At 61.7% G+C, this 15,159-nt stretch overlaps 1 protein-coding gene across 6 annotated transcripts in view; it reads right to left on the bottom strand.

Annotated features, from left to right (window-relative positions):
- The window catches only part of NRBP2 (nuclear receptor binding protein 2), a 35,036-nt gene extending 20,109 nt beyond the window's left edge, over window positions 1–14,927 (bottom strand). For 2 of the 6 annotated variants that reach the window (XR_007199896.1, XM_048286309.1), the window contains exons 1-6: window positions 14,475–14,926; window positions 2,283–2,405; window positions 1,913–2,014; window positions 1,697–1,786; window positions 559–599; window positions 380–474 (exon numbers count right to left, since the gene is read on the bottom strand). Coding sequence is in view for 5 of the 6 variants with exons in the window: in XM_048286309.1 (XP_048142266.1) it covers window positions 380–474; window positions 559–599; window positions 1,697–1,786; window positions 1,913–2,014; window positions 2,283–2,405; window positions 14,475–14,591 (568 nt within the window). In the remaining variant the exon portion in view is untranslated. Of the gene's footprint in view, window positions 1–379; window positions 475–558; window positions 600–1,696; window positions 1,787–1,912; window positions 2,050–2,282; window positions 2,406–5,015; window positions 5,147–14,474 lie in introns of those variants that run through there. The other 4 variants (XM_048286313.1, XM_048286312.1, XM_048286310.1 and 1 more) reach the window with 4 other exon arrangements.
- Between the last annotated feature and the right edge of the window lie 232 nt (window positions 14,928–15,159).

Below are 15,159 nucleotides of genomic sequence, written 5' to 3'. Positions count from 1 at the left end.
GGCTCCTGCCCGGCTAGGACCCCCCCCACACCCCACATGACCCCTGCCCCCTTCCTCCTGCCAACCCCCTTGGACCCCTCAGACCCCCTGGGACCCCCTGGGACCCCCCTGGCCCCCTCAGACCCCCTGGGCCCTCATGGACCATCTTGAACCCCTTGGACCCCCCAGACCCCCTTGGACCCCTCAGACCCATTGGACCCCTCGGACCCCCTCAGACCCCCTTGGACCATCTCAGACCCCCCAGACCCCCTTGGACCCCTCAGACCCCTTGGACCCCTCGGACCCCCTCAGACCCCTTTGGATCCCTCAGACCCCCTTGAACCCCTCTGACACCCCCAGACCCCTCCGGACCCCTGGGGTGGGGCCGGCGCTGCCCCACCGGAGCCGATCTTGATGAGCCCGTTGTGCTGGATGAAGATGGTGTCACTGGTGAGGTTGCCGTGGATGATGGGGGGCTCACAGGAGTGCAGGAAGCTGGGGGGACACAGGGGTGTCCCGAGCACAGCCCACACCCCCCGGGACCCTGCGGGGCAGGGCAGGGAGCCAGGGGAGCCTCACCTGAGAGCCGAGAGGATTTGGGTGCACCAGCGCTTCCAGGCCTAGGGCAGGGACAGAGCTCCGTCAGCCAGGACACACCAGCACCTACGGCCAGGCCAGGGCTTCCCACTCCCTCTCAGCGACAGGGACATCCCCCTGTGCCCTGCCAAGGCTCAGGGTCCTTCCCACCCCTTTCCAACGACAGGGACATCCCCCTGTGCCCTGCCAAGGCTCAGGGTCCTTCCCACCCCTTCCCAGTGACAGGGACATCCCCCTGTGCCCTGCCAAGGCTCAGGGTCCTTCCCACCCCTTTCCAACGACAGGGACATCCCCCTGTGCCCTGCCAAGGCTCAGGGTCCTTCCCACCCCTTCCCAGTGACAGGGACATCCCTCTGTGCCCTGCCAAGGCTCAGGGTCCTTCCCACCCCTTTCCAACGACAGGGACATCCCCTTGTGCCCTGCCAAGGCTCAGGGTCCTTCCCACCCCTTCCCAGCGACAGGGACATCCCACTAGGCCCGACTAAGGCTCAGGGGTGTGTCCCACACTGTCCCACAAAAGCAGCCCCTGTTCCCTGCTCAAATGACTCCAGCAAATGGCTCAAGGCTGCAGGAGAGCTGGGAGGGACTTTGGACAAGAGATCGAGGGACAGGACAAAGGGAAAAGGCTTCCCACTGCCAGAGGGCAGGGATGGATGGGATATTGGGAAGGAATTGTTCCCTGTGAGGGTGGTGAGGCCCTGGCACAGGGTGCCCAGAGCAGCTGTGGCTGCCCCTGGATCCCTGGCAGTGTCCAAGGCCAGGTTGGACACTGGGGCTTGGAGCAGCCTGGGACAGTGGGAGGTGTCCCTGCACACGGTAGGGGTGGCTCTGGATCATCCCACAGGTCCCTCACACCAGCCCTGGGCAGTGGCTTTGCAGGGGATGCTGGTCCCTTGTCCCCAGGTGCCAGCCCTGGGCAGTGTCACCCACTGCAGCCACTCCCACCTTGGAGCCAGTGGGATCCAGTTTGGGCTCCCCTGGGGTCCAGCAGGGTCCCCATGTGACCCAGGGAACAGCAACCCCCACCTGCTCTGCCCTGTAAGATCCCAGAGACCCTCCTGGGACACGGCCAGAGCCACCCGCTCCAGCTGGACCCCCTGTCGTGCTCCCGGGAACTCACCCGGGCATTCATGGCCTTGTGGTTCTTCTTGGTTTTCTTCAGGAACTGCTTTAGGCTCCCTGAGGACACGTACTCCGTGATGAAGATGACCTAGCAGGGGACAGGGGGTCAGCTCCCCCCAGCCCGGCCCCACATGGGGAAGGGAGGCCCAGGAGCAGGATGAGGAGCAGAGCTGGGATCCCACCTGCTTCCCCTGTGCCCCCCCAGACCCCCTACCCGTGCCTTCAAGTCCTTCACATCCAGCCAGTACTTGTGGAGCTTCACAATGTTGGGGTGATCCACCAGCACCAGCTGCTCAAACATGGTCTTGATCTTCTCCTGGGGGCCCACAGAGCACAAGGGAGGTGTGGGTCCTGGGATGGGGCAGGACAGGGGAGGTGGTGGGTTCTGGGATGGGGCAGGACAGGGAAGGTGTGGGTTCTGGGATGGGGCAGGGCATCCCAAGGGCTGGGGACATCACAGGGACACTGGTCTGCGGTGCAGAGGACACTGGAGCTGCCTTTGAGGGAGCAGCCAAGGAAGGCCCAGGCCCATCCTGCCAGGCTATGCCCCACCCAGGAAGGTGTGGGGGGTCTCAGGGTCTCACCTCGTGTGCTTTGAAGGCCTTCTTGTCAGTGAAGAGCAGCTCGTTCCACACCACCTCCACGCCCTCCTCCGTGTCCATGGCCAGGAAGGTGCTCTGGATGCCGGGCATGTTCCCCTGGTTCACCTGGGGGAAGGGAAGGCTTGAGGAACGCACTGAGGGGACGGGGGTGGCCTGGGGGAGGATGGCACCACCTGCTCCACAGGCAACTCACAAAAGAAAAAAAAAAAATCCATTTTCTTTTGTCTGTGGCACAGGAACAGCTCATCCTGGCCTGATCAGCCAGATCTTACTGGTTTATCTGACTGGTTTATCCACGGCCCCAGCTCCAGCCACTTCTGGGAATTCAGAGGTTTTCTGACCACATGAACCCACCCCTTGGGTGAGTACCTTGTGACTACAGCTTTGTTGTGCAATCCCCTCTGTGTCACTGGCAGAGCAGTGGCACGTCCAGAGTGATTGATACTGACACTTCTCAGAGTAAAAGCATAAATAAATAAATACAAAATAATAAATAAATCAGCCTGAAACCTGATTCCTGCTCAGGAAAAGCAGAGCCTCCATGCTCTTACAACACTCCCTGCCATGGCAACATGGGACTGTCTTACAAATAAAGCTTTTTTGGAATTAAGGTGCCTGGAGTGGCCGCAGAAGAGGCTCTGGCTGGGAACTGGAGCGTGGAGCAAATCTCCAGCTGGTGCCTGTCCTTTGGGAGCTCTGGGCCAGGAGGGAGCAGGAGAACCAGCCCTTCGAGCAGGTCCCAAGCTGGCCCCTCTGGCTTTTCACTGGGGGTGACAGTCACGGGCCCCACTCCTGCATACAGGTGGGGACCTGCCCTGCCCCCCCAAGCCCAGAAGCCGTGGGGGAGCCACCCGTACCTGCACTGTCCAGGGAAAATCAGAAGGTGTGGTCAAACCAAAGCCACCACATCATCTCTGAGCATCCTGAGGAGCCTGCGTACAGCCCCCAGATCTGTCCAAGCACTTCCTATCCCCAGAGGTCACAGATCCCCATCCTAGGACCCCATGCAGAGCAGCTCTGTGGGTGTCACCTCCACAGGTGACATCCTGCAAGGACCCTCCTGGTCCCCAGACCAGCCACGACCACCAGGACCCACCTCCAGCTCAGGTAAAACCCACTCCAAGGCACCTGGCTCAGACTCCCACCCCAGGACAGGGCTCCTGCCTCCCAGCAGTGGTGCCTGCTGCATCCTGACCCGCTGCATCCTGACCCACTGCCTACCCCAAAGCATCCCTGGGGAGTGGGACTGCAGCCCCACCTGCTCCTGCCCCTTCCTGTGGGGTTGGGGGCACTTCAGGGCTGGGGCTGTGCCCCCATCAGGCCGAGCAGGGGCACAGTGCCCACTCCATCTGCCACGCCACGGGAAGCCAGAGAGAAAAGGGGGATTGTCCTGCTGCTCCCGGGGCAGGTACTGGCGTGCTGATGGTGGGGCTTGGGGCTCAGCCCACGGCTGGGGCTCAGGGCTCATCCTGCTGCCAGGGCTTGTCCTGATGCCAGAGCTGCTCCCACTGCTGGGGCTCATCCCACTGCCCGGGTTCGGGGCTCGTCCTGCTGCCAGGGCTGGTCCCTGCGGGGCTCGGGGCAGCCGTAGGCGCTCAGCACCTCCAGCTCATTAGCAGGGCACGCCCAGGCAGTTCGTGGCCCAGTTCGTGCTGCGGCCACACAAAGCACCTCTGTTCCTTGTTCTGCCCGGCACAGGCTCCACGTGCTCCGCAAAAAGCCCAGCACGGACGGCCAGGGACTCAGCCACAGCCTTCCCAGTGATCCCAGTGATCCCAGTGCACTCACAGCCAGAGTGGGAATCACAGAATCGTCTTGGAACCACAGACTTTGGGTTGGAGGGACCTTAAAGCCCATCCTCCCTGGTGACGCACAGCAGGAGCCCGGGGGTCCCTCACAGCTCCGAACAAGCTGCTTTCAGAGCCTGAGGGGCATCCCGGTGCTCAGGGCCCGGGCAGTGGATCTACCGGGCTCCGGGAGGCTCTGGAACGTGACGGGGAGGAGGAACCTTCCCCGCTCCGTGCGGACACGAACGTGTTCCGTCTTGAGCTGAGTGGGAGCAAAGCTAATCCCCACCAGCTGCTCCCGCTCCGAGCTCCGGCCCGGCCTCCATAAATAAATAAACGCGGCATTTTCCGCACTGCCTGACTGGGGCAAAAGGCAGCGGCGCGGGTCTCCGTGGTTATCCCGCGTGGTTATCCCCCCGTGGTTATCCCCCCGTGGTTATCCCCCGTGGTTATCCCTCCGTGGTTATCCCTCCGTGGTTATCCCTCCGTGGTTATCCCTCCGTGGTTATCCCCCCGTGGTTATCCCCCCGTGGTTATCCCCCGTGGCTATCCTCCGTGGTTGTCCCCCGTGGTTGTCCTCCGTGGTTATCCCCCGTGGTTATTCCCCCGTGGTTGTCCTCCGTGGTTATCCCCCCGTGGTTATTCCCCCGTGGTTGTCCTCCGTGGTTATCCCCCCGTGGTTATCCTCCCGTGATTATCCCCCCGTGGTTATGCTCTGTGGTTATCCCCCCGTGGTTGTCCCCCCGTGGTTGTTCCCCGTGGTTGTCCCCCGTGGTTGTCCGGGGCTCCCGGCAGCTCCGTGCGCTGCTCGTGGTGAGCACCAGCGGAACCGGCGCCTCTCCAGCGCCGGGCTGGGACAGCCCCCGCTGCCAGAAAGGCTCGGCCGGCGCCCGGAGCGATCGCTGGGGACGGGGCAGGGCGGGTTTACCAAAGATCAGGTTGCAGCTTCCACTCAATCGCTCCCTTCTGAGGTTTTCTCGTCAACGAGGGCTGAGACAGGCACGGGAACGGGCTCGGGGATGCAGCTCTGGGGCCTGCGAGAGCAGCTGGTGGATGGGGCTGGGAATAACGGGGAGAGGAGGTTTTGCTCCCATGGCAGGGCGGTCTGTAAGGTCCCTTCCCACCCGAACCATTCCACGATTCCCCGCTCACTCCTTGTGCCACCCCGACATTTGGTGCCGGGAACGGGCGGGATTTGCCGGCCCTCGGGGCTGAGCAGTGAACGCGGCGTGCCTGGAAAACCTCTGCAGAGTGAATCCCAACCTGGCCTGTCCACCCCAGCGTCCCGGGAGCTGGGTGACAGGGAGGGCCGTGTCCGGCTCCTCGTGGGACACGGGAGCAGGGAGTGCCGGGCACGGGGACACCCCGCGGGCAGCAGGGAAGGGGGGAAGTCCCTGCGGGGGCTGCTGGCGCTGGGCCACCCCTGCCCCCCCAAACCTCGTGTCCCCTGGCCCTGACCGAGGCTGTGCCCCGCCGTCCCCGGCTGTGGCCCCAGGCAGGGCAGGGGTGGCTGTTGCAACATAGAAATCGCTTCAGAAAACATGGGAAAGGAAAAAAATGAGCTGAGAGGGCTGAGGCCCCAGTCAGGGACACCTGAGCTGTATCCTGAAGGTCCCCAAAGGTCCCCACAGGGACCCCTCTGTGCCCTTGCCGTGCCCCTCTCCCGAGCTGGGAACACATTCCAGGCTCCCAGGCTCTGCTCCCAGCTCCCAGCTCCTGCTTCAGGGGCCCCATTCAACACCAGAAGGGCCACCTGCAGCCCCTCTGTCCCCAGGGAGGGAACTGGGACCAGCAGCAGCCCTGGGCAATGACAGATCCACCTATCCATCAGCTGGCAGGAGCACTCAGGGCTGGGGACACCCACGGGCCCTGCGGCTCTGCCAAGGAATCCGCGGTGCCAGACAAACCTGTTCTGTCCGTGAGATCCTGTTACACAACGAGCAGGTGAAGGGAATGCACGAGATGGAAAATACTTTGATTCCAGTACAGCATTTGATCCTGTCTCTCACAAACCCATGATCTCAGCACTAATTCAGCCCTGTGCCCAACGGGCTGAGGAGCCCCAGCTGAGGGCAGGGAGGCACGGGGTGAGCTCTGCCACCGGCACAGCTCACCCCATGCCACCTGGTGCCACAGGCAGGTACTGGTGACCAGTTCCATCCTGGAGCCTCGAAGAAGGAGCAGAGCTGGGGCACAAAGCAGCAGGGCCACTCAGTCAACCAGAAAAACCACCCCAGTGCGGGGCTGTGCTCCCGGCCTGGGAGAGCGGGCAGGGACAGAGTCAGGGACAACCTCGCAGGATGGGCAGTGGCAGAGCTGCCCCGCCCAGGGCAGGAGGGTCTTTCCCAGGAACTCTCCCTGTCACAGAATCATCAAAGTCCAGTCCAGTGGGTAGGAAGAGACCTTAAAGCTCATCTCCTTTCACCCCCTGCCATGGGCAGGGACACCTTCCACTAGCCCAGGTTGCTCCAAGCCCTGTCTGACCCGGCCTTGGACACTTCCAGGGATCCAGGGGCAGCCACAGCTTCTCTGGGAAATCCATTGCAGCACCTCACCACCCTCACAGGGAGGAATTCCTTCCCAATATCCCACCTAACCGTGCCCTCTGGCAGTGGGAGGCCACTGTCCATTCACAGGAGATTCCTGCTGCCACAGCAGCACAGGGGTCCCTGTGTAATCCCACGGACAGGGATCCTGCCTCTCCCAGCAGGATCTTGAGCAGGGCTCCTCGGGAACACAGCTGGAGGGTGCCCCAGCCCATGGGTGGGAGGGCTGGAAGCCTTTGCTTCCCTCCATGCCTACAGCTGCCCTTCCCTCCTGCCCAGCAGCTGCTGGAGCAAACACTGTGATCCCTGTTCTCTGGCCACTGCTGCAGGAAAGGGACAGAGGAGTATTTTTCCACTGCCCAGACCAGAGCCAGGAGAGATCCTGCATGGGGCAGTACCAGGGTTGTTATTTCCTGGGAGAAGCCATTCCCTGCGCACGCCTGGAGCCTGGAGCAATGTTTGCTTTACCCCCAGGCCCTGCATGGCCCCGGGAGGGGACACAAACCTGGGGTCAGCCCCAGCCCAGCACTGCCCAGCCCTGGGAGGTGAGACAAGCCCAGCACCCTCTCCCAGGAAATGGGGCTGGCAGTGGTACAGGGCTCTGCAGGATCCAGGAGGAAAGGGAGAGGATCCCAGTGCCAGCCTGCACTGGGCAAATGGAACCCAGAGGGGTTGGGGCAGAAAGTGGGAGCAGGGGATGCCCAAGGGGAGGATGAGCAGGTGGTACCCCATCCCTGGGCATCCTGTATCCCATCCCTGTGGACATGCAGTGCCCCATCCCATAGGCTTCCTGTGCCCTATCCCATGGGCTTCCTGCACCCCATCCCGTGGTTATGCTGTGCCCCATTCCATGGGAATGCCATACTCCATCCCACTGCACAGGCCCCCAGTGCCCACCAGTCCAGCCCGGGGATAAACACCCAGGGAGCCTTTGCAGTGCTCAGCCAGGATACACCAGAGTGTGCTGGATGAGCATCCGAACCCAGCGGGAAGCTGCAGCCAGCAGCCTCTGTGGGCCGGGCAGGAGCAGTGACCAGCAGGAATCAGCCCAGCTCAGAGGAATTTGGTCTGATTTCCCTGTTTTTGCCCGGCTAACCAGCTCAGCCATCAGCAAAGCAGCTCCAGGAAAGCCAAGGAAACCCTTGGTGACCAGTCTGTCATCTCTGCAGGAAGCTCTGCCACAGGTTTGCTGTCCAACTGCTCAGTGAGGAGCTAACCCGCAGCACTCCAGCAGCTTCATCCGTGCTATAACACGGCCTGGGACACCCCCAGGCCCAGCAGTGGAATACAAAACCCTCTGGGACTGCGAGAGGTCTCCGGTTACAGCAGAGGAAAAGCAGGAAAGAGCCAAGGGGCACAGAGGGGGCTCAAGCCTGCAGGACTCGGCTGCGACATCTGGGCACTGCAAACAAAACCACCCCCTTGGGAAAGCGAGGGAAAGGGCCAAAAAAGCTTGGATAAAGACAGGAAAGGGAAGAAAACATGGCAAATGCCAGTAATTGTAACAGTTCGGGTGGGGGGAGCACAGAAGGAACAGTCTGGGAGCTGAGGAGCTGCATCCGTTTGGGAAACGGAGGAGAGTCAGGACACAGGGACTGCCTTGGAGCAGGCAGAGAGCACCGGGCTGCAGCCAGGAGTTCCTGTACAGCACAGGGATGGGATAAAGGCACTGCAGCCAGGAATTCCCTTGCAGGATAGGAATGGGATAAAGGAGCTGCAGCCCGGAGTTCCTGTACAGCACAGGGATGGGATAAAGGAGATGCAGCCAGGAGTTCCTGTGCAGCACAGGGATGGGATAAAGGCACTGCAGCCAGGAATTCCTGGGCAGCACAGGGATGGGATAAAGGCGCTGCAGCCAGGAATTCCTGTACAGGATAGGAATGGGATAAAGCAGCTGCAGCCAGGAGTTCCTGTACAGGATAGGAATGGGATAAAGGAGCTGCAGCCAGGAGTTCCTGTACAGCACAGGGATGGGATAAAGGAGCTGCAGCCAGGAATTCCTGTGCAGGATAGGAATGGGATAAAGGAGCTGCAGCTAGGAATTCCCGTGCACAATATGGATGGGGATAAAGGAGCTGCAACCAGGCATTCCTTGCAGAATATAGATGGGGATAAAGGAGCTGCAACCAGGCATTCCTTGCAGAATATGGATGGGGATAAAGGAGCGTGCTCCTGCATGAAAAACCACAAGTTCCTGCACTGAAGCCTCACTGCGGGCTGACGTCAACTCCCTCCCCAGCAGCGAGAACAAGGCACAGGATTGTTGTGGCCGGGTAAGATCCCGAAGGATTAAAGGCTCCGTGAAATGGAGAACGTGGCACGGGGAGAGCGGCCCCGAGGCACCATCCAGAACAGGCCCCGCACCGCCCACACGAGCTTGGAGGGTGATGGGGAGGACTCTAAATCTGGCACAGCCAAGGCTTGTTCCCTGCCAGACCCCCGGAGCACGTGCTGGGGACAGAACTCCACTGTCTGCTTCCAGCAACATTTATCTACTGGTGAGTTTTCCACTAGAATTCCATTTTCTCTTGGTTTATCCTCAGCTAGAAGCCTCTGGGCTGCCCCAAAACCTCTGTTCAGAGCACAGTCAGGGTGAAGCCTTCACTGTCCTAAAGGTTGGATATTAACCCCAAATTCTTGGCTATTAACCCTAAAGTTTTGGATCTTAGCCTAAATTCTTGGACATTAACCCTAAATTCTTGGATATTAACCCAAAAGTCTCGGAAGTTCACCTGCGAGATCAGCTGAGCTTGGCAGAGTCACCCCAAACTCACCCTGCAGAGTTCACCCGCAGCAAACAAAAGCTGCAGAAGCAGAAAGAGGCAGGAACAAAAGAGATGGCAGGAAAAGAAGGAGCCAAGTCCTCCAGCTGATCCCCCCCGTGCTGGAAAAGCTCCTCACAGCTCCGCATGCTCCGAGCCCAGATCTCTGGGGACGGCTGGCAACAAAGCAGCTTTTAAAAATAACCCTGTGGCAGATATTGCATAGTTGGAGCCTTCCCAAATCATCCACCATGGAACCGGCGATCCCGCTGCCAACTGCAAACCTCATTAATGCCTAAAAATGGGAACCCCCTGCACCTCATGGGATTCCAGCACTTACACTATTTTTCCATGTTTTGTTTTTGTTTTCTGATCTCTGGGAACCTACAGCAAGACCCCAAAACCTCCCTCTCTTGCTGATTTTTCCTTAAATCACTTTATTTTCCTCAAATTCTGCTTCAGCACTTCTTCTCTGCATTTGAACTGTCGTTTCCCTCTTTCCCTTCTTTCATCCTGCTGGATGAATTAAAGCTCATAGTTGGAATTGTAGAATCCCAGGATGGAGTGGGCAGGAAGGGATCTTCAAGACCCCCAGTGCCACCCCGTGCCATGGACAGGGACACCTTCCACTGTCTCAGGACGCTCCAAGCCCTGTCCAGCCTGGCCCGGAAAACTTCCAGGCATGGGGCAGACACAGCTTCTCTGTGCCAGGGCCTCCTCACCCTCAGAGCCAGGAATTCCTTCCCAATATCCCTGCCCTCTGGCAGTGGGAAGACATTCCCTGTGTCCTGTCCCTCCATCCCTTGTCCCCAAGTCCCTCTCCAGGTCTCCTGGAGCCCCTTTAGGCCCTGGAAGGGGCTCTGAGCTCTCCTCAGAGCTTCTCTTCTCCTGGTGAACACCCCCAGTTCTCCCAGTCTGGCTCCAGAGCAGAGGGGCTCCAGCCCTGGAGCAGCTCCAGGGCCTCTCTGGACTCTCCAGCAGCTCCACGTGCTCCTGATGTTGCTCCCCAGGGCTGGGGCAGCTCTGCAGGTGGAGCCTCACCTGAGCAGGGCAGAGCGGCAGAATTCCCCCTTCCCTGCTGCCCACGCTGGGGGGTCAGCCCAGGGCACAGGGGGTTTGGGATCCCAGTGCATGTGGCTGGGGCATGTCCAGCCTTTCCTAGCACCCCCAGGTCCTTCTCCCCAGGGACTCTCTCCAGCCAATTCCCCCATCCTGTGTCTGTGCTGGGACCCAACCCAGATGCAGGAACTTCCCTTGCCCTTGTTGGACTTCACAAGGTTCCCTCGGTCCCACCTCCCCAGCCTGCCCAGGTGCCTCTGGATGCCCCATCCCTTCCCTCACCGAAGTCCAAGGGCGCTCCAAAACAAATCCCACACTGGAAGCAGCAGCAGAATTATGAGCAAGAGACAGCTCTGGGGTTGCTTAGAGGAATAAATTACAGGAACAACTCCACAGTTCCATCCATGAACCACAGCTGAGCTTTGCCACAGCACACACCACTCTCATCCCAAGGGGAAGGCCCTCAGGAACCCAGAGCATGAGGGCATTCCCACAGGGAGCACAACGGGCAGGACTGACAGGCACCGATGGGTGGGAGAGATGAGGGGGAGGATGTGGAAATCATGGCCTGAACCCAGAAAATGTGACAGATGAGCATGGTGGGACCAGCACTCGTGACCAGCAAACACCTGCTGGTCACAAGCCCCCCCCCACCCCCCCCTTTCTGGGTGGATTGAGGGTTTGGGAACGCAAACCAGCAGGGATAAACCAGACTCATCCCAGCACGAGGTGCTGGGGCTCGGCCACAACCCCTGCTCAGACCAGCAAAGGTGCAAAACTTTTCACAGGAGCAGAAAACCAAGTTTCTTCTCCCTTCTGCTCATATTCCCCAGGGTGGGTGGGAAAAGCAAATGAGGTCATCAAAGCAAGGCTGAAAGAGCCCCGGTGTTCCCACGTGGAAAATTCTGCGCCAGCAGCAGTTCACAAACAACAGGAGAGCACTGAGAGGGGCAGGGCAGGGCAGGGCTGGGGCTGTGACACCGCGAGGGCCACAGCGCTGCTTCTCGTCACACCTTGTCCGAGTGCTGCTGTTCCCTGAGCTGCTCGCAGCAACCTGTGACTTCACATCCCTGAGGAATAAATGATCACAAACAGGCAAAGGAGGTTGGGAGGGGAGCTGGTTCATTCCGGGGGGGGGCAGGGCAGGCCCAGCACAGCCCTGTGTGTGAAAACAAGGTGCAGTCCTTGTGCCCACACCATCAGTGAACAATACTGTTAATGTATCAGACACTGCCTTTCAGTCTGCAGAACCATGGAACCATGGAGTGGGTTGGGTTGCAAAAGCCTCTGAGCCCACTGAGTCCATCCATTCCCCAAGGCCACCACTGACCCACGTCCCTAAGTGCCACATCCACAGGGATGTTAAATCTCCCCGCGGGTGGGGACTCCACCACTGCCCTGGGCAGTGCTGGGCAGCCCTTTCCAGGAGGAATTTTCCCAATATCCCACCTAAACCTCCGCTGGTACAACTCGAGGCTGTTTGCCCTTGTCCTGTCCCTTGTTCCCTGGGATGAGCCTGACCCCACCTGGCTGCACCCTCCTGTCAGGGAGTTGTGGAGAGGGAGAAGGTCCCCCCTGAGCCTCCTTTTCACCCCAGGTCAAGCAGGGCACCTGCCCCTGCTCTGTTGGCATTCCAGCTTCAAGCTCTGCCCACCAGGACGCTCCCACCCTGATGGCCCTGCTCTCCAAACCAGAGATCGGGCACAGCTCCGGAGGTCCTACACAGGGCTCGACTCTTCTCACAAAACCAGATTAGGGAAATAAATGATTACAACGACTCTTCAGGAGAGTGAGGGCAGCTCCCTATGGGTACAAATCCCGGAAGTGCTGAGGGCAGTGAGAGGAGAGCAGATCGGCAGCACTCAGCTCCTTCCTGCACGTCATGAAGCATCTGTGAATTTGCACAAACATGGCTCTTCCACAAAGCTTCCTCCACTTGGCAATCAAGGAGCCTTCCTGCCACTCCAGCTCTCCTGGAAGAGCTGTCCTGCCCTTGGAAAGGCCAACCCACCCCTCCCACTGCTCCGGCTGGAAAATCCCTGTGGATCGAGAGCACGGCACAGAGACAGCAACCCAAAGCACTCATGTGGAGATGGCACTGGGGGGTTTCCACTACTCCCACGCCTGCACAGGAAGATGAACCCCCTGGGCCAGTTCTGAGCATGGCGGCACCGCTCCAGAGAGCTCCTGCACAAAATTAGTGTTGAAATCCTCATCGTTAAACACCACTGTTTGGCCAGAACAGACGGAAGGAATTTTCCCATTATCCCACCTGAGCCTCCCCTGGCACAGCTCGAGGCCGTTCCCTCTTGTCCTGTCGCTGTTCCCTGAGAGCAGAGTCCAACCCCCCCGCTGCCCCCTCATGTCAGGGAGTTGTGCAGAGCCACAAGGTTCCTCCTGAGCCTCCTTTTCTCCAGGCTGAGGCTCCCAGCTCCCTCAGCTACTCCAGACCCTTCACAGTTCCATTCCTGTGTCTGCACGTGCTCCAGCTCCTCAATGTCCTTCTCTTCACCAGTGTCAGGGTCAGGATTAGGCACCCTGGTGTGGGGAAGGTGTCTTCCAGAGAGGAGGAGGGAGCAGGAATGGGGGGAGGGGGCTGTGTGGGTGTGGAAGCACTTGGCAGCACCGAGGGATGGAAGGGCAGGTGCTGACGGCGCTGGCAGGAGCAGGTTATCAGCCAGGAGCAGGTTATCAAGATCTCAGCAAAGCCCAGACTAGGAATTCAGGCTGGGAGATGCAGCCGCAGGCAGAGCTGAACGCTGGGGCCGGGTCCTTAACCGTGGAGAGGGGAGATAACGGGAAGAGAAGCAGTTCGGCCTTGGATGGGCCTTTTCCCCTTCGGGTGCTGGCAGTGCCTGACGTGTCTCTCCCTCGGTGCTGTCCCGCCCCTGCTGGGGTCAGGATTCACCCACTGACTCTGGTCCCCGCTCCTGGGTGCCCTGACAGAGACAGGGTGATTCCAGCCCCATTTTTCGGGAGATGGTCCCGATGCTGTGCCCTGGCCTAGGAAGATGAGCTGAAGTGAACTAACCCCCTTCTCTGGAGAGGAGGAACCGGATTCTCCGGCCCTGAGGGTGGGCTGTGAGGGCCGGCCCCGACACCCCACCATTGACCCGGCCAGTCCCCGTCCCCGCAGGAGCTCCGGGCCAGCGCCCAGGGGTCACCATCCTGCGACCTGTGTCGCAGTCACCGGGCACCGCTCAAGGACCCAGACCAGCAAAACCCTCCAGGACACCCCAGCAGCCCCGCGGGACGGCTGTCGGCAGCCCAGCACGGCTGGTCCCGCGGGCATCGAAGCCCTGCGCTGCGGAACGTGCCCGGGACTGCCCCGGTGCCCCGGGGCACACCGCGGCTTCCCACACAAGGGCATGGCGAGCCCAGCTCCTGGGCCCTCCCAGTGGGGCACAATGAGCCCGGCTTCGGGCATCTGGCACCGTGCACTGGGACGCGATGAGCCCGACTCCTTGCTCCAGACACCCCAGACCAGGGCACGGAGAAACCCGGCTCCTTGCACGGAGCACCCCCCACCAGCAGCCGCACCGGGGCACGATGAGATCGGCTCCCCACGCAAGGGCATGGCGAGCCCGGTCCCCGCGCACCTGGGCACAATGAGCCCGCTCCCCGCACCGGGCTCCCCGCACCGAGACAAGGCGAGCCCGGCTTTCCACACCGGCACACCCCGACCCGGGCATGACCGAGCCCGGCTCCCCGCGCCTCCGGCCGCCCCCGGGGACTCGCTCCCCGCGGAACCGCTCCCCGCATCGCCCTCCGGCCGCGGCCATCGCCGTGCCCTGGGCACCTGCGGGCTCTGCCCGCGCCCGGGGACTGCGGCCGCCTCGGCCCCCGCGATGGGCGAGGGGTCGCGCTGGGCGCCCCGCACAGCCCGGGGCCCCGCAGGGCCCGGCGGCGGCGTCCCCATCCCCATTCCCCGGCATCCACATCCCGTCTCCCGGCGTCCCCCTGCCCGGCATTCCCATGGCCGCCCTCCGGCGTTCCCGTCCCGCCGCGCCCGGCTCCCACCTGCTCGCGGCGCTTCTGCCAGCGGCCGCAGGGACTCTCCTCCAGCACCTCGCTCTCCTCCTCGCTCTCCTCCTCCTTCTCCTGCGCCAGCCGCGCGTCCGGCTCCGGCACCGCCATCCCCGCCGCGAACCGCGCTGTGCAGGCTGTGCCGAGCTGTGCCGGGCGGTGCCGAACCGTGCCGAGCCGAGCTGTGCCAAGCTACGCTGAAATGTGCCGGGCTGTGCCGAGCTCTAGTCCGATCCGATCCGCTTAGATCCGACACGAGCCGCTCCGAATCACGTCGAGCCGAGCTGATGCGCGCCGAACCGAAGCGAAGCGAACGGCATCAAGCTGAAGGGAACGAAACGGAGCCGAGCCGAGCCGCACCGACCCCAGCGGCACCGCACGGATCTGCACCGTCGTGAGCCCCACCGCGCTCTGCCGGTGCCGCGCGGGGCCGGCCCGGTCTCGTCCCGCCCCGCTCCGGACGTGCGACCGCGCACGCCCCGCCCCGCCGGGAGGGGCCCCCGCACCCCGCACACCGCCGGCACCCCCGGCACCTCCCGCACCCCGCACCGGGATGCGCCGTCAGCCTCGACCCTCCCCGGGCCCGCCCAGAGCGTGTCCGTGTCCTCCCCCCGCTCCCCGCAGGACTCAGCGCCGCCCCCGCCAGCGCCCGCCGGTTGCCCCCGCCCGGGGCCCCGGG

The sequence above is a fragment of the Corvus hawaiiensis genome, chromosome 26, assembly GCF_020740725.1.
Source record: "Corvus hawaiiensis isolate bCorHaw1 chromosome 26, bCorHaw1.pri.cur, whole genome shotgun sequence".
NCBI lineage: Eukaryota > Metazoa > Chordata > Aves > Passeriformes > Corvidae > Corvus > Corvus hawaiiensis.
Note: the sequence above shows the minus strand (reverse complement) of the source record. Positions and strands in the feature narration are given on the sequence as shown.